This window comes from Trichoplusia ni, chromosome 5 (genome assembly GCF_003590095.1).
Source record: "Trichoplusia ni isolate ovarian cell line Hi5 chromosome 5, tn1, whole genome shotgun sequence".
NCBI lineage: Eukaryota > Metazoa > Arthropoda > Insecta > Lepidoptera > Noctuidae > Trichoplusia > Trichoplusia ni.
The window spans coordinates 5,498,381-5,523,352 of record NC_039482.1 but is presented as its reverse complement, the minus strand read 5'-3'; the positions used below and the strand labels follow the sequence as shown (position 1 = coordinate 5,523,352).

The window sequence follows — 24,972 nt, the reverse complement described above, 5'->3', positions numbered from 1 at the left end:
TGGTTTAGAGTAATAATGATTTCATTTTTGATTCCGAAAAAAAGTTTATGATGCAACGGTTTACTCACTAGTTTCGGAACTCTGGTTGAGTCCGAAACTAGTCAGGCACCCCCGATAAATACGCGTGAGTAAACCGTTGCATCATTTAATAACGAATCAGTCTCACGATTGGTTTTATAAAAATATTGAAGCAAAGTTGCAAGAATATTATATGGGCAGAACTCCAACAACATCTCTTTCGAACTTGTCGACCAATTCTTCTATATCTTCCTGCGGTGAATCCCTAGCGCAATCGCTTACAGCTTTTTGTAGATTCTGTAAAAAAATATTGATATTTTTAAAGTTAATATCCGAATAGTCTTGGCTTGCAAAAAATAATTCAGTTGCCGTTACTTAACAACAAATAATTAAATCGAAATTGAGCAAAGCATTTGCACAATTCATAACTCCCGGTTAACTCCCGATTTTAGTTATCGGGTTTCTAAAACCATTTTTCTGCACTCACCTCCAGTGTAGTGTATGTTGAAAGATGTACAAATTCCTTTCCGGGACTGAAACCAGTAAAAACGTAATAAATCAAATCAGCCAAAAAGTTTCTAATATTTAAAGCTATTTTCATATTCTCGCTTAATATTTTTAACAGCGGCCTTGTAAAACCGTCGTTGTATATTTCGACTTTTACTTTTTCGTTTCCAATGTTAAAAGTCAAGTTACTTTTCGACTTTAAGAAATCGTCTGACGTGAATTGATCTAAGAAAAAGTTGACTTTATTCGAATTCAAGTGTTTTGTGTACAGATCTTTATTTAGGAACACGTTTTGGTAGTCGTCTGGTAATCTCACATATAGTTTCCATTCTTTAGATGCTGGTTTCACTTTTAAAGTATCAATAAAGTGAAATAGATTTCCAAAATTGATCTCGGCAGCTTGCAATATGAGTTCATCTAATGAAACTTGTGGTGTTTTCAGGCACAATTGTTTATTTGTTCTCAAATTGAATTTTATAAAGTGTTCAGAGAGTAATTTAACATTTTTTCTGTATAAAACTGTCCACATTTTTCTTTTTGCATCCATAGCTCCTGGGATACTGGCCAGCATTTTAATAAGGACATTGAATTCAGTTGTGTCAACCATATTGTTTTTTAATGGAATTAAAAGGCTTGTTTTCTTTATTGGTCCAGTAACTTTTATACTGACAGTTTTAAGCAACTTTTTACTGGAACCAAAAGTTATGTGGAATCTTAAGTCTCCGATTGCATTAGATAATATTTCACTAAGCTTATGGTCTGTTGTGGAAGATATTTTAATCAAAAAGAAGAGTGATTCTGAATCAAAATACTCTGTAAAGTTATTTGTCAGGATAATGTCATCATTTTCTGCAATTGCATCTTGATAGTTTTCATAAACAATAACTTTTTCTTTCATAATTTGATCCATTACATCCTGCCTGTTGGATAGTGACAGTGCAGTAATATAATTATTTTCTTTAGTTAATGTTTTGATTAATTTGTGGTTTGTCTCAACTTCATCCATAATTTTCTTGAGACATTTAGAGTGATTCAACACTGTGTTTGCAGAACAATATTCCTCAGTAGTTTGTTGCTTTAAGTTTGATATATCATTGTCTATTGAGAATAAGTATATTAAATTCATGAATGTTGTACAAATGATTTGATCTCTATGCTTTATGAAATCCTTAACATGTCTTATGAAAAGCTGACTGAATTTCATGTGTTTTGATCCTAGGTTTTCCGCTCTCCACATGGACTCTCCATCAGAGTAAATTATATTTTCATTATAAACTAAGTATTTGTTTATAGCAATGTTCAAATGAATTGTTTCTGGGTTCTGTAGGTCTCTTAAAGATATTCTTAATAAAGTGCCTATTGTTAGACCAATATTCAAGTCACCTGTTTCAGTAATTTGTAAATCACATATTTCTGAAGGACAAGAATATATTTTTTTGAGTGTTATACACTCTTCAGTCATACTGGAATAAAGAATACAACCGAAAATGTTTAGGTTATCAAAACTTATAACAACAAGCTTATATTTATTTCTACTAACAAAAACTTCTTTAGAAAGTTTTTTGATATTATCCAAATGGTTTTCAGTTATAGCTTGGACTTTCATTTTGAACTTGTTTGTTTTTTGCAGAGGTAATCGCTCTTTATATGTGATTATAACATTATTGTACAATGAGAGCTCTGAATTTATCTTATGTAGCGATAATAAATAAGTACTTGACTCATGCTTTAGGCATAACACGTTATCATCGTCATACAGTGTGATAGCCACTACATTGCGTTCACGAGGTTGAAAGGGAAATACGAAGGAGTTTTGCGCTGCATTTTTAAACTTTAGAGACGTCGTATGCACATTCCCACTGCAGTCAAGACAGATCAAATAGTTCCCATGAAATATTAAATCTTGTATTTGAAAGTTCAATAGTAATGCTTTCGCCGGTTTTCCAAAGTCAAATTCTTCGTACACAAATATTTGAAACTTGTTCCATAGTATTATTGTTCTGTTCGTCGAGTTTTTAACTATATTTAAGGTGTCAACTAAAGATTCATTACATTTAAAGCATTGTTTAACAACTTCATCGTCGTAGCTGATATCCATTTTTAAGTTTAGGGCACGGATATAATTCGTTTTAAGTTCTAATAAGCCACTCCCGCCGCTAGACAAATACTCGACAACTTTCTATTTTGAATATCGCTGACTTCTACAATTTCGTTTAGAAATGATAAATGGAAGTTTCTAAACGAAATTGTGGAAATTATTTTTGTATGACTTTGGTGGGTTAAAGTAGCAAGATGGATGCGATAGGAATTAAAAAAATATTACTTAACATATAACATTATTTTATTAAACTTTATGCATTTGTAATTATAGCATTGTACATGAAGCTGTTTGTGATTTTGCTACTCCATACGAGATGGCGCTACTATAAAGAGCCCGACTTTTTATAATAATTTGTCACTTACGGTTAAGTTGTAAAAAAAAACAATTCGTAAACCATTTTTTTTTGGTTTCTATTTATACATAAGTAGACGTTACTATACGTACCCCTGAGCTTGGAAAAAACTGACTATTTCCAACCGACTTCAAATAGGAGTAGATTCTTAATACGTCTGAATTTTTTTCATGCTCGATACCACTGATCTGCTGATTGGGAATGAACAAATATTTGTAGATGATTTGCCATTCAGTGCCATCAACATTTTATCAAACACTGCACGACTATAGCAGTAAAAGATATATTAATGATTTTTTTTAACCTGCAGGGTTAGCAATAACCTTTCGGGGGCAGTGAGATCGTCCGAAAGGGTTACCGTGGCCCTGGTACCCGAAGGGCAAAGGAAGGAAGATGGGTGGGTTTCGGTCAGTAGAATACTGAATTTCCTACCGCTCAACCCAAAGCGGAAGCGGAGTCATTTGGTGGTTTCAAATCCGAAAAAAGGGTAAACAATAAAACAAAACACATTTAAACATCATTCTTTACTCCACGAAACAAAATTTAAGTACACATTGGTAATCGAAAGTCACGCAATTGATTAAATATTACAAAACGACAAAATAAGATTTTACCAAATGATTTTAAGTTTAAAATTTACAAGACACGGAAATACAATAATTATAATTATTAACCGTATCAAAATGGATGCAAGGCATAGTATATAAATACTTTGTTAATATTTAAATATAATTTTATTTCACTAGATGGTTTGGGCAAGAATTCGTTTATTTTATATTTTTTTGACGTATTTTCGTTGACAAGCAATTAAAACAATCACTTAAAACTAGACTTTACAAAAATAATATGATTTACAATGAATTACGTATTCTTATTTATCAGTCTGTCTGGTGTAATGGACTACAGAAATTTTTATTGGCACTGATTCCGTTTAAACTCAACTAAAATTGTGTTTTCGCCCATAGACAATTACAAAACCTTTCTTTTATACATTTCTACGCAACTTAAAAAAGTTTGCATTGGATATTACCTAAGTTAGCAACCAAAATGCAAGTTAAGTCGAATCAGGGCCAATTAAAACGGAGGCTAAGATGACGGCACGACGTCCTTCCCTCGTTGCATTTAAAAGTGGTGATATTTTCACATATAATTTGACTCAACATTTGATGAGAACAAAAAGGCCTTGCATTGCAAAACATTTCTGCTTTTAACAATGGCCGATGATTGTATGAAATTTGATTTAAAATTATAATTTTCGTATTCTCTTAAGAATTTTTCTACACAATAATTAGAAATTCAGTACCTGACAGTACACACAAGGTCAATATAATTAACTTCCTATTATTGTATTCGTAAAATGCTTAAGAGAATATTAATAATTTAATCAAATTTATTTCAAATTTAATCCAATTGCCATTCATTCATCGACCATTGTTAATAGCATAATCGGGGCCCAGTAGTGCTGGCATTCAAAGTAGTGTTGCAATGGGTAATTATAAAAAAATACTATTGCGATCAGAAGTGATATTTTCTGGCCGGACCTGATACCTGCTTTTAAAGTAAAATCGTTGTGGGAGTGAGACAGCGCACTCAGCGGCGTAGAGCGGCATCTTTCTTCCACAACTACAACACTCTTATTTAAGATGTGGTGGCAGGCCTCCCAACAGGTTAACAGAGATTGAAACTGTATCAATAAGTTAGTCAATTTTTTCATCAATTTTAATTGAATAACCCGATAATAGAGTATTATCAAGACTGTAAAATAATACAAAATGAGGTAAAAATAGGACTTTACACTTTAATTTTTAAAAGTAGGGCTTAAATAGCTTAGATATTTACAAAGTATTAATTAATTCGTAATTCGAAACAGCCATGCGTTGGCACAATAGTAAGGTTTCCACATTTCATTCTATTGTCATCATGTTATTTAAATCTTTGTCTAAAATATACTGTTGTATTTCAAAGTATTCGAAATACTAAAGTATTTACGCTTTTGTTACAAGTTTTGATTTATTATTTATCAATTAAGTCATGTTTGGCACCAATTGCACCTTGCAAACTGTTGACTTGATAATATTTGTGACATATTTTTTCTGCATGTTGGTAATTGAAAAAAGAATGACAATATCACGAATTAAAATTTAAAAGTATTTAAACAAAGAACAATGTTGCTTAACCATAAGACCGGAGTAATAGATAGATGTCCGAATACTAGAATAATTTTAGAAAAAACTAAACATTAGGCAAGTGAATAGTAATTTTATGAGTATTATGTACAAGCCACAATAAATATTAATTAAATACTTAAATTTGGGAACCCGTTAAGGTGTTACCACAATTAAAACTAATTGGCACACTTTCACATTGAGTCACTAGCAAAACTAACCTAATTAACAACTAAAGAGGTTTTATTTCTTTTTATCTAAAAACAGGTTGACAACTTTTGGGCAAAAATGATACGAACTTTTGTAATATTACTATTTACATCATTGATATGTGTCGTTATTGCGGTGGATGTGAAATATATTATTTTTATTAAAAAATATTATTTTGAAATTACAAAAATCACTGGTTGAGCTGAAATTTATCCGCTATAAATGCTTAAATTAATACTAAATGTTTACTCTAGACTATATTTACAGGTATCTCACAATCATGAGTATTATAATTGCACTTTATTTGTATGCGGGTCGCCTCGATCGAAGATCATCATAAAAATAAATACGCAATCTCCATGCATTCGTTCATACGCACATTGTATGGCAGTTTCATGTAATCATAAACTTGGCTGAACGGTTGTCACCTTAGCCTCGTTCTCGTTGCACAGTTTGCGCATGAAGTATGTTTTCGTTGCGCGTGTTGTGTTGCTGCAGGGGCCGACGTCACCGTCGTGCCGCAAGCGTTACTTCTTGATGTCGGGGTCCATCTTTGTTTTGTCCATTGATGATGACACCATTCCACTTTGAGGATATAACTTGTCTAAATGCTTTAAAGACTCGTTTAGGAAATTCTGGAACAAAGAGAATACAATGATTAAGTCAAGAAGACCGAATGGATACTGATATAAGCAATAGATCATCCAGAGTGGAAGAAGGCAGTCATCAGTTTGGCGTTAATTCACAACCCTATAGGATACAGGAATCAGAAAAATATTAATAACGGCATAGTGCCACGGAACTTTTTGTAGATCTATGAAAGTTCTTGTTTAATGTTACTTGTAAGCATTTAACGTAGCTACCATTTATGTATAGCATAGTTTAGTTGACACACTCTTGTTTATCTCAATCTTTTGCACAAATGGATGAACGGAATAGGTCACCAAAGCAAATCAACTATAAGGGAGGCTATTATATTTCTAGAGGATATTATATTTGTGCTCCACAAATACTTGGACTGAGTCTGAATGTCTTTGCGCGGGTGAGTTGTTTTTTTTGTGAAACCCCCAGGCTCCTCGAGTAAAACCTTCTTGAACAAAGGGAAAAACAGTTTAGATTTCTTTACCTGTATAGCAGTCAAGGCGGCGACTATAGCGGGTCCGCCGAAGCCGTGTGAGATGAGTGAGAAGTGCGTGAGGTGGCGCTGGATGGCGGGCTCCAGCAGGTGCGGCGGCCGCGTGTTGCACAGCGGGGAGCGGTCCTGGTTCAGCAGGTCCATCAGCTCCTTGATCACCTGCGGAAGGGATATGGTGATGCAAACGAAAAACTACTTTGTGTGGTTAGTTATTAGATAGTATTTTGAGTACAGGAGTAATGTAGTCTATGTGATGTGATTGAAAATATTTTGAGGAGGATTTTTAGGTATTGAATACGGGATTCCTTTTTCAAATACTTAAGTGTCAAGATGTGTTTTGTTTATTGCCGAAAAGCGGAATAATTTTGTTAAGTGAAATCCCTGACGACACAATAATTAAATTCTTTAATGCGGGAGTCGTTTTTTAAAAGAAAGAGGTACGTTACAACGTCACTAAACTAAATGTTGTTAGTAGTCCACAGAGGACTGCCACATACTACTGGACTGCCACAGAGGATTCTGAATCTCATCCTTACTTCTTTATTGGTTTAAACTGCTTTGCCTGTCGCAATGAACCTTTTTTTCCAGACGCTTAACAATATTACTAACCTCAGTGTACAATTAGCATTCACAGGGTAATCTGAATCTCATCTTATTTCTATACTGGTTCAGAGCGTTTTCCCTGTCACAATGAACCTGTCAGATATCCTGCCTACCTGCTTAGTTGCCTGCAGCAGATCCCTCCGGCGCCTGGCGTCGTGTTCGGCGTACTGCCGCGCGAGGTACTCGGCCAGCGCACGCGCAGGGAACTCGGTCTCGCACACGTAGCCGAAGTCGCGGGCCAAGTGTACTGCTTCAGCTGTACAGAGAAGATAGGTATTAAATAATGTTAAGAAATTATGCTTGCCTTATTATAATATGGTTTTGGATAGGTTGAAGGTTGGTAGGTTGGGCTTGTTATCACGTCGTAAAGTGGTGTTATTAAAAAAAAAAAGATTTGACTAAAAATATATTTTTCTCAAAATGACATTTAATTATTTCTTGAAAAGCTTAATTGGCTTATTGATTCTCCCTATGCAAACAAACTCTCAAGCTAAACCCTAGTTTCCAAAATAAGGCTTTCCTTAGTGTCTTCGTAAACGTTTTTATATTGCAACTGAAGTGATTTTTCATAACTGATTTTTCGATGTGTCTTAAAAAATTTGATAAAAACCGAAAACAAATCTTACGGACTTGCACCAATAAACTAAAGTTCGTTTTGCACAGTAAAATACAACCTAGTTCACTAAATTATGTGTACAACAAGTTTTTAATCATAATGATTAAGTTGGTGAACATAAAACAATCACCGATCAAGTAACGGTTGGACTCATATTTCATTAATATCGCAGGTAATTGAAAGGTTCGGACTGGTCGTTTGTAATAGGAAATTGTTGTTATTTAGTTCATTCACACCTCCTTAACAGGCTGTATTGAAATTATTTAGGCAATCTGAGGAATGGTTTATGATTTCGGTTGTATTTTAAGAATTTACGAGTAGTTAAAAAAAGGTATAAAGTGAGTTTCGATTTGAAAAATCAAAGTCAGTTACATCGGTGATGTCTGGATTTGGAAAAGGGATTAAAATCTGGAGAAAAAATCCGTCTCGGAAGTAATTGAGATTTTGACTGATTTTCTAAATCAAAATTTTCTTGAGTAATTTAATGGTAAAAATCTTCACGAATTCATTATTAAGCATCTAAGCCTGTGTCAATATTAATATGTTATATATGCGAAAGTCTAGTTACCTACTGAAAAAAATATTTTCTTTTTAAATACAGATGAAATATAACTTTCAATTAATAAATAAGTTAATTACCTTCTACTAACGAGGTTAGCAGCGTAACGTTGGCAGCTTTCCGTCGCCCTGCCGGCAGGTTTAGGCCAATCTTTTCCAATTTTTCACGCAGTAATCGCCCGCCATTTTTGCTCTTTGCTCTGAAATAAATGAACTCGTTATTAACGTTGTAATTAAGAACTAATTAAAAGTTAAGTTATCATTAAAAGTTTTATAAGCTTTTACTTTTATGTGTTAATATTTTCATTTGGAGGCAAAGGAATGGCGCAAATCGTTTAATTTTTGCACATAAATAGAATCAACCCCTTGGTAATTAGCTTGGGTGTAACTTTGTTAGCTGTATTTCAAATAATGATGTCTATAATTAGATTGTCATCCACGCCAAACCTATTTGCTCATGCTCTTTTAAAAAAAAGTACGAAAAAAAACAAGTAGTCAGTGATGTTCGGTGGGTCGCATGTCAGTCATAGTGCTGCTACTGACCGCAAGATCGAGCCACCGATAACCTATCGATTACCGTCAAAATTGTAAATCGTGATTGACGCATAGAAAGTGTTTAAAATAACTCGTTTAACCGAAACAAATTAACTTCTGTCCTATTTCAAAGACTTAAAGATCATAATTGAACAACATTTATTTTTTGGCGGTAAAATTTATGATGGCTGTGTGTACCAATGTCGAACGTTTAAAAATGGCTACCAGTATTAACTGACGTGAAATAAAAGCTCGTTAACGAAATTGTTTTCGATAAAGTTTGATGGAGTTTATGAATAAAGTTCAAGAATGCGAGTTTGGTCGTTCATTTATGATTAATCGAAGTTATGTGAGTTGATGGCCGTTTTAATTTTTTGACAGCCCGATGACAATTTGAATAGAAACTAAAAATGGTAACCTATGAAAATATTTTAATAAGTTTGACAGGTTTATTTTGTTAGCGATGAATACAGATAAAATTGCATTATTATTTTATATTTTCAACGATAATGCCAGTAACGACAAGTACCTACTTAGCATATTAACAGGGAAATCATTTTATCTTTAAAATTGTGAGTGAATGATGTATGATGAGAGTAGGCTTATAGATCACATTAATACACTCAGTACCTGGTCCCTATATCAGTTATAGCATTTATTATAAAATAAATAGGGAAGCGGTAACGAAATACTTTTACATCGTTTCAAAACCAAAAGAATTTAGTGTAGAAATTGTCTAAACCTTACTAGAATTTAAATAGGCTCAATTTGGTATAACGACGTCTTGGAGCACCCTACCCTTGGCGGGAATACCGGGATGGTATGCGGACGAATTCCAGGGAAATCGTTATTATTTCATCTATTGTTATAGTATAGATGGGAAAAAGATATGACGCAGGGAAGTTTCGAAGGCAAAAGCTGTGTATTTGTTCTCTTAATTGTTATTTAGAAATAATATTCTCTTGTTAAACACACACAGTTTGTTCATCTGCATTAATTATCACTTTCATAAGTAACACTTCTAATTATGTTCAACCCCTCTAGCTAGGGATGGATGCTGTAAGCTCGTAGCTGACCGTGCTGGAGGAGGAATAGAAGTTCTAAAGAACTTATATTAGCCCATTGGCATCTTACTGTGGCACAAACGATACGGTCTCAGGAAAAAAAAATAACGCAAATTAAGGATGTCATTTGCCCCAACACACTTTTAATGACTTTTATTGTTTAATTAGATGTTATTCTGTGTCTAAGCTCGTACAGTACGGCGGATGTTAAAAGACAATTAAACACTACAGTTACTTTAACCATTTAGTGAGGATAATGACGTCTTTAGCCTATGTAATAGAGATGATGACATTTTTTTTTAACAGTGTCCGTCTTGTAGTTTTTTGTAGAATAATGGATACGTATTTTTTAATTTGTCCCGCAAACATAAATTGACCAAATTACAGTGAATGAAACTTACGCGTGACGTCACGATTGAGTATAAATTTTACCATATCGTTACGTCACAAGCCCCCTCTATTAAACTTTAAAGCAGTTAATCTTTGTCAATTCTAGTTTTTCTGAAAAAGGAAAAAATACGTGTCTCATACTTTTCAATTATCTAATTTAGGGACTAATGAGATTTTTTTTTTATACCCAGTCATCGTCCCTATTTCTATTGCCAAGCTTTGTCAGGGTCGACTTTTAGTCTTGCTAGATTCCTTATTTTACCTGGACCTAACTACAAACATCATTTTACTGTAATGATATGCCCAGTGTCGTATGTCACCATGCCAAACACAGAGTGAGCGACGTGTATCAATCCCGATCCCTGCGTAGGACAAGTATTTGTGTCATCCATCCATAAGTTAAGTAATTAAGTTTTAGTTTTTCTACATAATACTTGAACAAATATCTATCTTCGGATAAACGTTCCAATCTCATCGATGTAACATACCGATGTTGACTTAATTAAGGTTTATAAAAATAACTACTCGATACAATATCGAATTAATTGATCACTCTTGTTTAATAAAGACGAAAGAATTTGGAAACATTCTGTTATATTTTTTTATGTCTTCTTTTTATATCCAATTAAATAATATGATGTTAATATAAAATAGTACTTGGAAAAAATACTTATTACTCAGCGATGTATTTGTGTTATTTTGCTCTGTCTTTTATAATGATGAAGACTTTCAAAACCCGAATTGGCATTTTACACACAATGCATCTAACTTCTTATATCTAAACTTACTGCGTAGATTTCTAATCTCTAAAGCTTATTACCGATGCCATATCGTACAAATCAACCGTATAATCACAATTTCTAAAGCACACAAAATTAATTGGCCGTTAAAATGGCCGCGAAGCTAGCACGAGCACGTCTGCGATCAATGATTTCTCATTTACACAATAGATGAGGTGAAAATAATCACAATAGTAATTAGACAGCGTTCCGTTACACGAATTTAATATTTTCACACGTTCGTTTAAACAACGACAAAAGAATCGAGAATCATCCGCGGGGCTAACGAGCCAAACAATGAATAAGAATTTAGAATCAATGGAAAACTAAATCCAATGAATCGACAGATCGGTAAGAGAACTAATGGCAATCGAGTACCAACGTATCGAGTACTCGAGTGTCCGATTAAAGAGATTATCAATCAAGTACGCATCTTTGATTTCAAGTATGATAATTATGACGAGATACCGTTGCCTGATTCCCAAATATGCGCACTTTGATGCGGCGCTTTGTACGCGTCGTATCAAATTGACGAACGGCTTTACTTTTTGAGTAATCGATATTTTACCTTATACCAGAAAGAAATTTCGATTGAATGTGACCGAGTACCGATGAATGCAAGATCATTTCATCTCCAATTATTGAATCGATATGAAAAATAATAAAAATAACTCTTGTATCGTAAAGCGGCGGATCCATTAATAATACGCGATTGATTAAATCAAAATGGCGTTCCTACTTAATACACAATGAGATTTTCGAATTTCGAAATAATGGCGGCTGTGGTATAGGTGTATTTTGACAGCGTTTCTTTTATGGAAAGACGAGACGGATAAGTAGTTTTACGAGTGATTAATTTCGTTTAGATTTCGGTCTCAAATGGATGCAACGTTTATTTCGAAAGTTGTTGGTATACGTAGCGAGTAGCTTGTTTATGTTAAGGTAAGTATTATAACTAGTTATAGTTCAATATCAAATTATTACGTATTAGGCTAACTGAATGTTTTTTATCGCCGTCTAATTAATCTAGCGTCAATTTTAAAAATAATTCTATGCAGTTTTCATGCCTCCAGCTTATCGTGGTTCGCTTATATTTATTAAATACTACCCTAATTAGTTTGTAAAGCGACGCTGCGATGAGAATGTAAAATATTCCATGTTAATGTTAAGATAGACATACAGCCGGTAAGTCAGCTGCTAATTTCCCGCCATTATTCGGTGCTGCCATCGTATAAATTATTTCTAAAGCCGCAGCACTGCTGCATGACGTTTTGACAACACTACCATCGCTACATAATGACAGCAATTAGGCTGCCGATGATGCGCTGTTTATCGTGTTCTAAATTTAATAAATAAAAAAGTAAATTGCCCGATGACGGGTATTTATTGCAGCAAAGGAAATATTTTCAAAAGGCAAAAAGAACTAAAAAACTCGACGACTGAACAGTATTTAAATGCAACTTTTTTTAAATAACGCCCTAATTTAAATCCTAGTATTACAGCCATCACGTACCAACTAGGATGTGCTCGAATGATCTCATTAGTTGAATAGGTACTCATTACAGATTTCTTTTATAGAATAATTGGATTTTTTTATTAAAACATGACTGATCAGTTTCTTGCTGAAACTTGCAAGCTTTTGGCGAACATTTCACATAACGTTTGAGTGTTCTTCAAATGTCACTTTATCATGAGGAAATAGAACAAAACAATATAAAAAATGCAATTGCGAGGCCATATTAAAACGGTATTTCACTAGAAAAGCTCACAATACAATATCTAAAAGTAATACCCAATAATTATATTCAATAAACATATAAAGGAAATGCCGTTGTGATGGCAGGCCACATTAAACCGCGAACGCAACAAAAACTGCCCCGTAGCCAGTGTAATTTGAGCCGTATTTACGGGTTCCGTAATTTAAATAAACTAGTTACTTGAATATTCAATTACATGGTTTTTTACACTTTACAACGATTATGAAGAATTTAAAATGGTTGTGTTTCTTAATTTTAGCGTGTAATGCTAATTTTATGAGGGGAAAGAGCTGTGTGACGAAAACATTACGCGGGAAAGGTTTGCGAAATAAGGGAAACATTTATGAGGTTGTACTAACGACTTTTTGGTAAAAATTAAACAGTAAAACGTACAGGTGTTAAAAGGCATTATTTAAGCATTTAAAAAACAGTAAGAATTCTTTAAACATTATTTAAGAAGCTCATCCCGTTGCAATCTTGGCTGAATGCAAAATATCATTATAAAAAGAATATTAAGGGGCAGATGGTACTCAAAAGTATTTTAATAATTGCTAACCAAAACGGCCCGAGCTAAAAGTCAAACATGTCTTTATCCCAAGCCGCAAACTGTACAGTGTTGCCAGAACAAAAAATGTGATGGATAACCGCACTTGCATTAAGATTATGCCTCGGCATCATGAGTAAATTCAATGTAACTGAAAAATGGCGGCTTGTGAATTTGTCTTGTAATAGCCTAATATTTATGCATACAGTAATTATCGTTTCAATTAACTTGTTGTACATCAACAGTTAACACGCAGCTGTGAGTAATCCAATCGTTCATTTTCTTTTTTTTTGCTGGTAGTCCAATGTTGCAAATGTCATCAGTTTAATGTTAATGCATGTTTTGTCTGTTAATCAAATAAACTGACACTAGAAATTAAAACACATGTAAAACTTTTCGCCTATATTTTGATATACGGCTAATTAATTCGGCGAACATAATCTCGGACAAACCAGGATTTAATATAGGATATGTTAGACGTAGAAAAGGCATAAAAGCTATCGAAAATGAGGCATCCTTCAATAACTCTTTGATGCCACATCACTGGCTATGAGATAAAAGTAATTCAATGCAGTAATGTAAAGCAGCGCTTAAACTTTGCAACTGGATATTAGCTAAGGTTGGTCTTAAAGAGGTCCTCAACAACATCTGACTTCCGAACATTATCTGCCGTCTATTTATTAAAATGCCTCTTCACTTAACCCTTTTAAAAAAGTACCACTTAATCTCTTACCTTCGCAACACTCCACCGAGAAGCGACGCGTTCAGGCACTCCGGGGGCGACAGTCTCCTCTGGACCTCTGCCACGGTGACCTTGTACTTGCTGGTCGAGGACAGCAGTGAGAGTCGTCCCGGAACTGAGCAGAACACGTCGTTTGGTGCACAGGAACCCGTGCCGCCCAGACCGTCGCGACCTTTCATAGCTAGACAGAAAGAAAGACGTATGTAAGTATGTGTCACTGTTTAATATGAAAAAAGAAGAAGCATGATGGATGAATGGCAATTGGAATCGATAACAAAATATTCCTTTTCTGTTTAGCTTTTCCCAACACAATAATTTGATTTTTTTATATTGACCGTGTTTGTTCCGCGAATGTTTTCATTTAGATTGGTTGTACTGTAGTAGATATATTTCCGTTTTTTTTTATTATAAGCCGAATGTAAGTCATTTGCTTCTGAATCTGATCTTGTTTTATAAATTTAAATGTCACATTTTGTAATTGTCACCTACTGATAAACGATTAAACTTAAAACCATTAAGGGTCTAATCACCTTACAATCGTTAAGAGATAGTTTTAATTTTAATACCCGAACACGCCATTTACTATCGATAACATCCTGTATTGTAAAACAACAGGAAATTGTCTCTGACTTCTGATTAACAATGATCGAATCAACTTTTACTTGTATATTTAATGAATAGAAATTATAACTATCATAATAGACCATCATGTTTAATATGTATTTTTATTTATTCGATTAAATGTTACGTGAAGTTATTTCCTGTAAAGGAATTTTAAGGTAACTTATCAAATTGTATTCTTAATGTGATTTCAAATTTTTTTTGAAAAATATCTTATTAATAGCGCAGTAGGCATAAGAAATAATACAATTGCTAAACACAGTTAATATACAACCATAAAAAACGGGAATGATTACAAAATTCTCGGCTTCAAATATCAACAATAGGGCCAGTATTGCCAGTAACAATCACGCCACGCCCCAAACATGAGCGCAGCGTGATCTCTATTCTCATTGTAATATTTCTGTATGGCAACCCTAATACAATAAACATTAGTATGTCATTATGTTGGCACCATACTGGCTGTTTAACACCCCGCTTTTTTTTCACAAAACGTTAAAGGTGCACGCACTTATTACCGGCCAATTATGCTTTTGAAAAAACCGACGAAGTGTGAGACTGACTCGTAAATTGTGTTTATTAGTACTAACTTATTTAGAATAAGTTTTATTTTTAAAATAAAATGTTTGCGTAACAGTAACATACTTTTTTTGGCTCTTCTCTGTATTTTAGAATTTAGTTTTAAGTACTTTTTACTTAAAGCAATCAACATTAAATTTGTTGCTATTGGGGGCTATAAACAATTTGTTTGCTTATAAATACAAAAATGACCAACTAACGATGGACGGTTACAAAAAAATAAACAGAATCTATACTTGTAATACAATGTTTCAAATGGTTTCAAATTAAGAACGCACGAACTCAACGACATCACTGTAAAGAGGTTTGAATCAAAAAGTAATTTTCCAAATTCAAATATGCTACTTAATCAAATATCGATTGATTGATCGTTACTTTTATGTATTCGATATTGATTCATTCAGCCGTTCAATGAGATGGTATTTTTTACAATCTACTTTTAAAAATCGATACACCTATTTGATAAGTGCGGTATGAAGCCTAATTACAGTTTTATCTTTTGCGGGTCATCTTAGACGAGTATAACAATAAAAATGTTTGATATGTTAATAATATGTAGTTATTTTATCAGATGGCCGTGCCATTTAAATTAGCGGCCAGATCGGACGGTAAATTAAGTGAATAATTTTATGTTAAGTTTTTGGATATCAATAAATTATGGACGTTAAACTGCAAGATACTCGCTTATCGAGTATGTACCGTAGGTAGTGTTAATAATTTTGATGATTTCCATGCAAATTTTGAAAAAGTCATATACATTGGTCAGTGTTAGTAATTGTTCCGAATATAAGATAGGGGCATGCGTTTAATATTGTAATATTTATAAAATGAACTTACTTTTTAATAGAGGAAGGTCCGTCATGAACCCGGTAGTGTCATCCATGCCAGCATTCTAAAAGTAAATCAATATTTCAATCCCATTGTATTTTTTTACTACAAACATATAAAAATGAGACCTCCAGGACCGACCCCTTAAGAAATATTTAAAAAAAAAAATTCTTCGAATTTCAAAAAAACACAGCTTGCAAGTTTCGTATTGATATTAAAAAAGAAAAATAATATGAACTTCCGACATTCCATTGTACCTATCGATGGAGTATTTAATTTAGTGAGCTTATTATTAAATTCCTTGGACTGGGCAATGGCGGACATATTTGTTGGATATTGAATGTCCATCAATAGCCACGATGCGAGGGTGAAATTTTAAACACGTAGATAACTGGTATTTCTTTTCTTATCTTCGAAAATATTTAAGTTATTACAAATTACAGACCTACACATATTGAATTGAAAACTAAAGCCTCTACAGGAGAATGAAAATTTAGCCCAACGTTATCGTTCTGCATCAGAAAATATTTTATCTACAGTTTTTGGCCAATATTGAGAAGCATCTCAATAAAAACATTTCTCACCAAGCTGGTGAAACATTTGAGTCAATGTTTCAAAACGACCAATATCATGTATGCACCACATTTGTAGCCAATTTTATATAAAAATTTGGTTGTCTATAGAGTCGGTTTACTGAAGATAGTTGAACTTGGCAAAGTCCTACAAAATACTGATAGAATATTTTGCATTTTTACATGGGAGAAAATAGACAATGGAACGCCTCAGAGCGAGGTAATGTAGCATATTTTTGTGCGTCCATGAGACGTTATCGAGGCCCAATAATTGGCCAACACCCTAGCGCCTCATGTCCCCTTACCGGCGTCTCCTCGGCGGAGTGCAGCGCGTGGTGCAGCGCCAGCTCGTGCTGCTCCCTCGTGCCGTAGTCCGCGCGCCGCTCGCCGCCGCCATAGCTGAATCCGCCGTGCGATAACTGTATGAAATTAGAAGGTTGTTTTATTGTTTAGTAAAAGTGACTGCACGGATAGCCGAGTGGTTGAGGTCACCACGCCAAAACCACTGTGCGTGTCGTGTCGCGGGTTCGATCGATAGCACAACTATTTGTGTGATCCACAAATGCTTGATCTGAGTCTGGATGTCATTGTGCATGTGATTTGTATGTTTGTAAAACCCCCGCGACACAAGGATTAAATTCCTTAGTGCGGGAGTCATAACAAAAAATAAAAAAGTAAGTTTACTGTCCTTCTTTGTAATAAGTCTATGAAGTGCAAATATTCTAGAGAGGGTCAGAGAGGCATGTAAATTGTACAGTCATTTATGATGTCAGATGACTGGAGTCTCTCACAATGCAATGTGCGTATAAAATGTGCCTATTTTTGAATTTCTACGAGTTTGTCTATCAATCGTTGGTTTGAGGACTTGAAGGCCAAAATTGTCGGGTATCCGACATTTCCGACGCCTCTAGGTATCAAAAATGACCCAAGAACTATACTTATTAATTTATTTACTCGAAATTTCTAAGTTGCTCACATTTTCCTTTTTATAAGAAGACTCCAGTTCATTGCTTTCCAGCTCAAAATATTTTTGTGAACTTTATACACAATAATACATTTTAACAAATAAATTTCAAAACATCCATAAACTGCTTTTCAATAACATCTAATGTCATCGGATTTCCAGGCAGAGATCGGCAAGCATTGTTGCTGAATAACCCGCGCAGTCGACCGGAACATTACTAGCGGCTAATCGGCTAAAGTGATCCCATCCCTAATGCTCCCTAACCCTACAGAACGTATTGTTGGCTGAAAAATATTGTCGTCAATGCCTAAAAAAAAGTAAAGCACAATGCAGTCGTTCCAATTTCAAATGTTGAATGTTTGGGCAAAACATTTTCAGATCTTGTATTTTTATGTTATTTTTTATATTTATTAAATTAATTTTAAAATAGTATTTAATCTACGGTGTATTTTAAGCAACGAAAAGAGGAAAGGATTCCGATGCATTATTTATAATTATTATAGACTCGGTTATTTCACTCTAATGACTTCAAAATACATTTTTCATGTATGTAGTTTAGGAAATATTTACAGTTTAATATGATTAATACGTTTACATTATAAAGCTTTGTAAGTCGACAACACATTGTTATAATAGCACCCAAATATCTTGATTTATTCGAAAAGCGGCAAAGCACACGACAATACAAGTATAGTTCAAAACGAGGTCAAAATATTAAAGTTTTCATTTGACAACATATTTTATAGTGAGGTATTTAATCTTTATTTATGAAAAGACGTTTTTTTTTACTTTGAACTGTCAATTAAATAACGTAACCGCAAGTGCAATGGAATCGCTCGTAATCGACTTCAAAATACTTTTTTTTTAACTCTAAAAAAGATTAAAACTTCATTTATTCACCTTTCTTTTTTCAAGTTTAGAATAAGTACATAATATATCTGAGCTCCAACTTCAGTCGATGGTTCCTTAAATTCGAACTATTTAAAGCGGGTTTAAAGATTGAATCATACTTGCACCTGCTCCTTTTCAAGAAAACTGTCATATTACAGGCCAGTGACAATTCTAATAATTTCATTGAAAACGTTCTTTAAAAACAGATTCTTATATATTTTCTCATACACTTCAGGTCACTTTTATTCAGTTCATAAACACAATTCCTAAATTATTTGATCACAACATACAGCCAAGTTCTATTCTGTATTATTCATAGTCCCGTGTTTTGTTTGCGCGTAAGATATTGAGGGGAAATTAATAACATTATTTTGGCTCGCGGGGTAACGAACTATGCGGAGATTCTTTCACAAGGGGAAGCACGGGGCGCACATAGTTTCTTACTACATACCTACTTATACCCCTACGGGTAAAGATTCTGAATATGAATATTAATTGATAATATTTCTCTGCTGATGTGAATTAGGATGTCTTGTCGATAATTCGCTTGATGATGTAATGATATCTAGTACTCGTATCTAGAGTATAAGATTTTGTGCGACTCATTAATATTGTTAGCTTATAGATCATTGAAAAAGCAGTAAGTTAATTAGGGACTTTTAATGCTGCAGTGCTTTATTTAAAGTATTAGTTAATAATATTATTGCAGATAATAAATTTACACTTTGGAAGCAAAATGTAGGTGCACGGCGAGTTTGACTTTTCAAACGACTTCAAAACGGCTGTGAACCACAATTGGTGTGTATTTTTTTATGTTAGTTACCTCAGAACTTCGGTTCGAAGATTATTATTTGAAGTCGGTGGTCTATTCTCGTTCAAAAAATATTATAGCTTTTAGAATAATTGAAAGTACCAGTTTAGTGTATTTGTGAGTCAACTTATGTTGCAGTCTTTACGATAAAGAGTCAGTATACCATGTTTGAAGTAGTGTTGGTACTCACGTGGTGTGCATGCACGTCGTGGTGGTCGCGGTGGTGGCGCAGGTGCGCGTGCGGCTCGTGGTGCGCGTGGTGGCGCGGCAGCAGCTGCTGGGGCGCGTAGTGCTGCGCGTACTCGCCGCCGCCGCCGCTGTACTCCATGCCATGGCTCTGCTGTAGGAGGAGGGGATGTTAGTAAAGTAATTGATGGAAATAAAGGTTCTTAAGATGACAAAGAAGAACGAAGTTTTATGCTGGAAGTGGAATGAAGCTTTGATTTGAAAATTCAGATCTTACATGTTCTTGTCTAAAGTACTGGAGGCTGTAAATTTTGGGCGCCTATCAGTATAAATAAAATCAGACTTTTTACAGTTGTGGAGACGCCGCACTACGCCGTGTAGGACGCGTCAAAACTTTCACGATTACCTAAAACACTTCTTACTTCTACTATTATAAGAGTGGTGGTAAGACCCATTTTTTTCGGATGGGAGATCATCAAATGACCCTTACGCTTTGGGTTGAGCAGAAGGGAGTGTCAGACGTCGATTGACTAAAACCCACCCATGTTCCGTCCTTTACCCTTCGTGTACCGGCCTCACCCCTAACCCCACAATCCTGCTGATCCCCTGAAGATGTCTTTAGTTCGAACCTGTTGCTGATGATGCGGGCTGGCGGGGTGCGGCGCCGGCGCGAAGGGCGGCGGGAAGTACGGCGGCTGGAAGTCTGCCAGCGAGGGCTGCCCGCCGCCGCGGAACCCGCCGCCGCCGAGACCCAGCCCGCCGCTGCCCAGCCGCTCCTGAACCAACAGACAAGTGAGTTAGGAACCTTGAAGGAGAATAATACGGAGGAAAGAGGACTTAGTTGTAGAGAAGTAGGGTCGAAATTTCATTGATTGACTTCGTTAAAAACCTTGATATATAACAATACGAAGGAAAAAAGACTTAGTCATAAAGATGTAGGGTCGAAATTTCATTGATTTTGAAGATATTTGCATTTTTGAACTTGTCTTAGATTGCTACGTTATTATGAGTCCTATCCGGTCACCAGTTACATACGCCTTAAAGCAAGACCTGTATTTACGAAAAATCGTACTACAACACCATCATAGTAGTCTATCTGCTTCAATTGCAACGATAGGCCTTTAGTTCATCTAACCATACATTACTTAAACCTGGTGACTTCTTAAGGTAGTAAGACTTCTTCAAATAATTTTACACGATTGAAGATTAAAATACGAGAGTATCGCAGATTAATGTAATAAACCAACAGCCGTAATTCTAACAATTTATAGTTCTCTTCCAAAGTTTAATAATCTTTCTTTTTCCTTATCATCATTAAACGAACAAAATACAAAATAGCTGTTCTCAAACCTGATGTACATATTAAACATTAACAACTAAATAAGTCCGCCCTTTGTAAGAGTTAAAAGCAATCACTCAAGACCTTTGAATATAGTAATTAAAGCAGCTAATTATCGAATCAGATTCACACCAACTAAATGATACTATTGTGTGGAACAAATTGGGAGGATGACGTTGGTACTGAGTGTACTGACTGCATATCAAAGCCCCGATTCTGCTATTTACAATGGCCGCTGAATGAATGGCAATTGGATTAAATTTGAAACTATTCCTATTCTCTTAAGCATTTTTCCAATACAATAATTAGTAATTTAGTACGGGGTGGGACACTCACGGTCTATGCAATTAATTATTATGATGGCAAAATGCTTAAGAGTATAAGAATAGGTTCAAATTTAATCCAATTTCTATGAATTCGTCGGGAATTGTAAACTCTCATTTCATAAAGGATTCTAAATTTAAATTAAGTTTGCCAGTGTTTTAAATGACAATAAACCATGTATCTTACATCGAAGGGAAGTTTTAGTCAGTGAAACAGTGTTTAGTCTGCGTATATTCGTACTTATTCATAATTTTGTTAGAGAGTACCTAATTTTGTGTATGGACCTTCCGTACAATAAATAATACGCATTCATCTTCTATAGATTATTTCGAATTATATCATAATTATATACTTAAGTCAGTAATAAAATTAATGTTAATGAATCTAATGACGAATTTGATTAATAAAAGACACGCGATCTATGGATTAGCACGTCTTTAAGGTCCACTAGGTAATAAATTAAAAGATAAGTAGATATATTATTATGCACTTCGTGTAATCAATTTTCTTAATTTATTAGAATTATGAATTCTGTTATCAACTAAATTGTCATTAGTGTTATTTTGTGATATTGTGTAGGCTGCCATTGTGAGCATGTCTCTTTTACAGATTTATCATAGAATATATGTTATAATAATCAGTTTAAAGGGTTTTATCTATACTAATATATAAAGCTGAAGAGTTTGTTTGTTTGTTTGAACGCGCTAATCTCAGGAACTACTGCGCCAAATTGAAAAATTCTTTTAGTGTTGAATAGACCATTCATCGAGGAAGGCTTTAGGCTATAAACCATTACGCTGCGACTAATAGGAGCGAAGATAGGTACAATGGAAAATGGGGAAAAAACAGGGCAGGTATAAATTATAATTTATATCTTCTACCCACGGGAACGAAGTCGCGGGCAGCAGCTAGTTGTATATATAACGATTTCTGTAAATTATTACTGGAGCTAATATATCTTAGTTACTAAAATTTGTTATCTTATGTAACTCAAACGCATGCTTATCATATTTTTCACTTAATGTTATAGCACGTTTCCTGCGTGGAATTACTATTAATTAACATAATTTGCGACATTTTAATACAAACATTTCTATGGCTATTTACAAATATTAATTAACATATTCAATCTGGGTGCCTATGCACTACTTAATTACGCTAACGACCATCTAAAACGGTCAATACAGCGGCCATCTTTAATTTGCTGTCATTAAAACCGAAATACTTCGTCTATGCGGCCAGCTCTACGCTCCATAAACGGCATTAAAAACTTTGTCAAATATTTTCTAATTTCGAATCACCCAGTGTGGAGCTCATTCGTTCGAAATTATACTCGATATAATGTAGATCAATTACAAAACTTACGGTATCCGTATCGAGTTACGGCATTGGACACCTAATCGATTACTTTCGATCTAGTTTTTTATTTATTATCTGTTTAATTTATGCACTTGTTACCGGATGTGGTGAAAACTTGTCTTGACGTGATGACATAGGTGCTATGATACTAAATTGTTGATATAGAGTAGTAGCAAACAAATCTTTTTTTTTTCTAATTAAGTTTTTTATAAGAGTTAGAGAGGAAGATGAATCGGTTGAGCATTCATCATAATTTGAGATAGCGCTTAAAGTGTTCGTTCAATCATACCTTCAGGGAGTAGTTTAATTAATTATTTAATTTGTTACTTATAAAAAGATCTGTCATCATACTTTTTTACTAATCTTTTTATGACGACGAAATAAATTAGTAATAATACCGTTACAAGTTAGACATTGGTTGGCTAATTTTAAATTAGTAAGTTTGCTAAAGTACATAAAGGGCAATTTCGTTTTACGTTTTCGATCACGTTTAAAAAATTAAAAAATTAAGTGAAGTGTCAAAAAAAAATAAGTTGCCATGACAACGCTGCCGACGCTACGGGCGCGGGCGCAAGTGACGCAAGTGCTCTGAATTTGTTACCCGCTTCATGCGTATACGCAATATTTTAACTTGTAAAATTCTATTACATTTAAATAATTATCTTTTCCATAATAAATAGCCATGTTATTATTTTAATTGTGTAATGGGTAACTAGTTAACTACTGGGCATTTAGATCGAAGATCGTAATTTTTTGTAACTGTTTGAAAGTTCTTGTGCTTGTTTAAACTGGATTAAGGTAAATAGGTAGGTGGGTAATATCATCATCCATGACGTCTTAAGACAGGGATTTTTTTGGATTATTAAATTGTGGCAATAACAGATACCAATTAATATGGCGTAAAGCCTATTCATTCACTTATATGCTGCCAATTTCAATTTGAAACTATGTTATAAATAATTTCCGAAAGATGCATTCATCAACAAATTATTATACGAAATAGTATTCTTTTTTCCTAACTCTCTTATCAAATAATTTTCGCTACACCAACGCCCCAACACTAAAAACTTCCCAACCGATACAAATCAAAACGATTGGGAAATCCAAAGACAATCTTGATAAAGAAAAATAAATACGTTCCTAATATTGTCTATGGGTGGAGGTGAAAGGCAGTATTGTTTACTCAGGTCGTGAGGTCAGCGCGTGTTTGGTGTCCCATAGACAAGATAAAGACACTGGCCATTATTTAGGAAGCTTTGATAGAAGGCTATAAAAATGGCGGCATGATAAATTGACGTGTGAGTAACTGTATATGAATTGTCAAAATAGGTTTCCGAGATGATGTATGTGGATTGTGGCTGTATGTGTGATAAATGTGCGAAGTTATTGTTAGTTTTTATAAGTTTTTATTCACTACACGTTGACTTTCAACTTATGTACCTAGGTAGATATAGGTAACAACTTGCGAGCTGAATTTAAAACTCTTCTTGACAGTTAACTCGAAAAATTAACTTGAAATTTTGTATCATTTTTTAACAGGGGTTTAGCGCAGGCTGTCTCTGCAACGTTCAGGTTTCAAAACATTTTGATTTATATATATACCACGTACAATTTTAAAATTCTTTTTTTGGACACCATACTTTTACATCATCAATTTATAATTTAAACTTTAAAATGTGACACTTTAGAGACCGCTAATTTAGACTGCATCGTTAATCTACACCACAATAATATTGTTATCATCGAACGAAATAAATTTCAACTACCAGTAAGTTTCCTAACCAACAGTCAGTAACAAGTACTCACAACAAAGGGAAATCAACAATCGGTAAACATATCGATATCCAGTCTAATCGAGTAGTACTGTTACATATCGATTCTAACCATCAATCACATGGGAATGTATGAGATGAACGTCTCTATTTCAATGTAATAATAAATTGTTCCGAATGTATGTATGTCTCATTAACATACCGCGTTGTGCAATTATACATTGTTTGGGATCATTCCGTTATTAATCATTTGGTTAATATTGCAATGTATAGAGAAAGCGTAAATGTCAAAGTGATTAAAATGGTATACAAACTCTTTGGTGTATCAGTTTTTTTTTATATTTTACATTTTGGACATTACGAAACACTAGGCTTGAAAATGAAAACGTTATAAATTTGGTAAAAAAAATATTATGCTAATCTTCAATTTCTTAAAACAACAATATATTTTGTAACAAGTTATTGGTATTCAAGAATTCGTATTAAATTAAAAGCGGTAGATTAGACCTTTATCAATAAAATGCAAATATCAGCCACAATTTTTGTTATCGTAAAGATATCGCACAGTTATCTACAAGTATCACAAAATATAGTACGGTATATTGACAGCGGCTGTTTGAGTGAATCGATAATTTCGCCAATGCTCTCAAG

At 34.2% G+C, this 24,972-nt stretch overlaps 2 protein-coding genes across 2 annotated transcripts; both read right to left on the bottom strand.

The window, feature by feature from the left end:
• Positions 1–111: 111 nt before the first annotated feature.
• Positions 112–2,799, bottom strand: LOC113494178. The gene is made up of 3 exons (XM_026872385.1): positions 506–2,799; positions 183–315; positions 112–144 (listed from the first exon to the last, which is right to left on the bottom strand). Exons 1-2 carry the CDS (start codon positions 2,621–2,623, stop codon positions 208–210), a joined length of 2,226 nt encoding a protein of 741 aa, XP_026728186.1. The 5' UTR covers positions 2,624–2,799; the 3' UTR covers positions 112–144; positions 183–207.
• Positions 2,800–4,380: 1,581 nt separating this feature from the next.
• LOC113494177 (transcription factor AP-2-epsilon) lies at positions 4,381–20,293 on the bottom strand. The gene is made up of 9 exons (XM_026872384.1): positions 20,157–20,293; positions 19,532–19,681; positions 16,981–17,094; positions 16,113–16,167; positions 14,067–14,256; positions 8,347–8,465; positions 7,205–7,347; positions 6,480–6,647; positions 4,381–5,988 (listed from the first exon to the last, which is right to left on the bottom strand). Exons 2-9 carry the CDS (start codon positions 19,667–19,669, stop codon positions 5,881–5,883), a joined length of 1,035 nt encoding a protein of 344 aa, XP_026728185.1. The 5' UTR covers positions 19,670–19,681; positions 20,157–20,293; the 3' UTR covers positions 4,381–5,880.
• Between the last annotated feature and the right edge of the window lie 4,679 nt (positions 20,294–24,972).

Coding starts and splice junctions, on each gene's coding strand:
- LOC113494178 (XM_026872385.1), bottom strand. CDS start 2,623: ATGGATATCAGCTACGACGATGAAGTTGTTAAACAATGCTTTAAATGT. Junction 316..505: donor CAACATACACTACACTGGAG/GTGAGTGCAGAA, acceptor ATTTTTTTACAG/AATCTACAAAAAGCTGTAAG.
- LOC113494177 (XM_026872384.1), bottom strand. CDS start 19,669: ATGGAGTACAGCGGCGGCGGCGGCGAGTACGCGCAGCACTACGCGCCC. Junction 16,168..16,980: donor ACTCCGCCGAGGAGACGCCG/GTAAGGGGACAT, acceptor ATTTACTTTTAG/AATGCTGGCATGGATGACAC. Junction 6,648..7,204: donor TGCTGCAGGCAACTAAGCAG/GTAGGCAGGATA, acceptor TCCCTTCCGCAG/GTGATCAAGGAGCTGATGGA.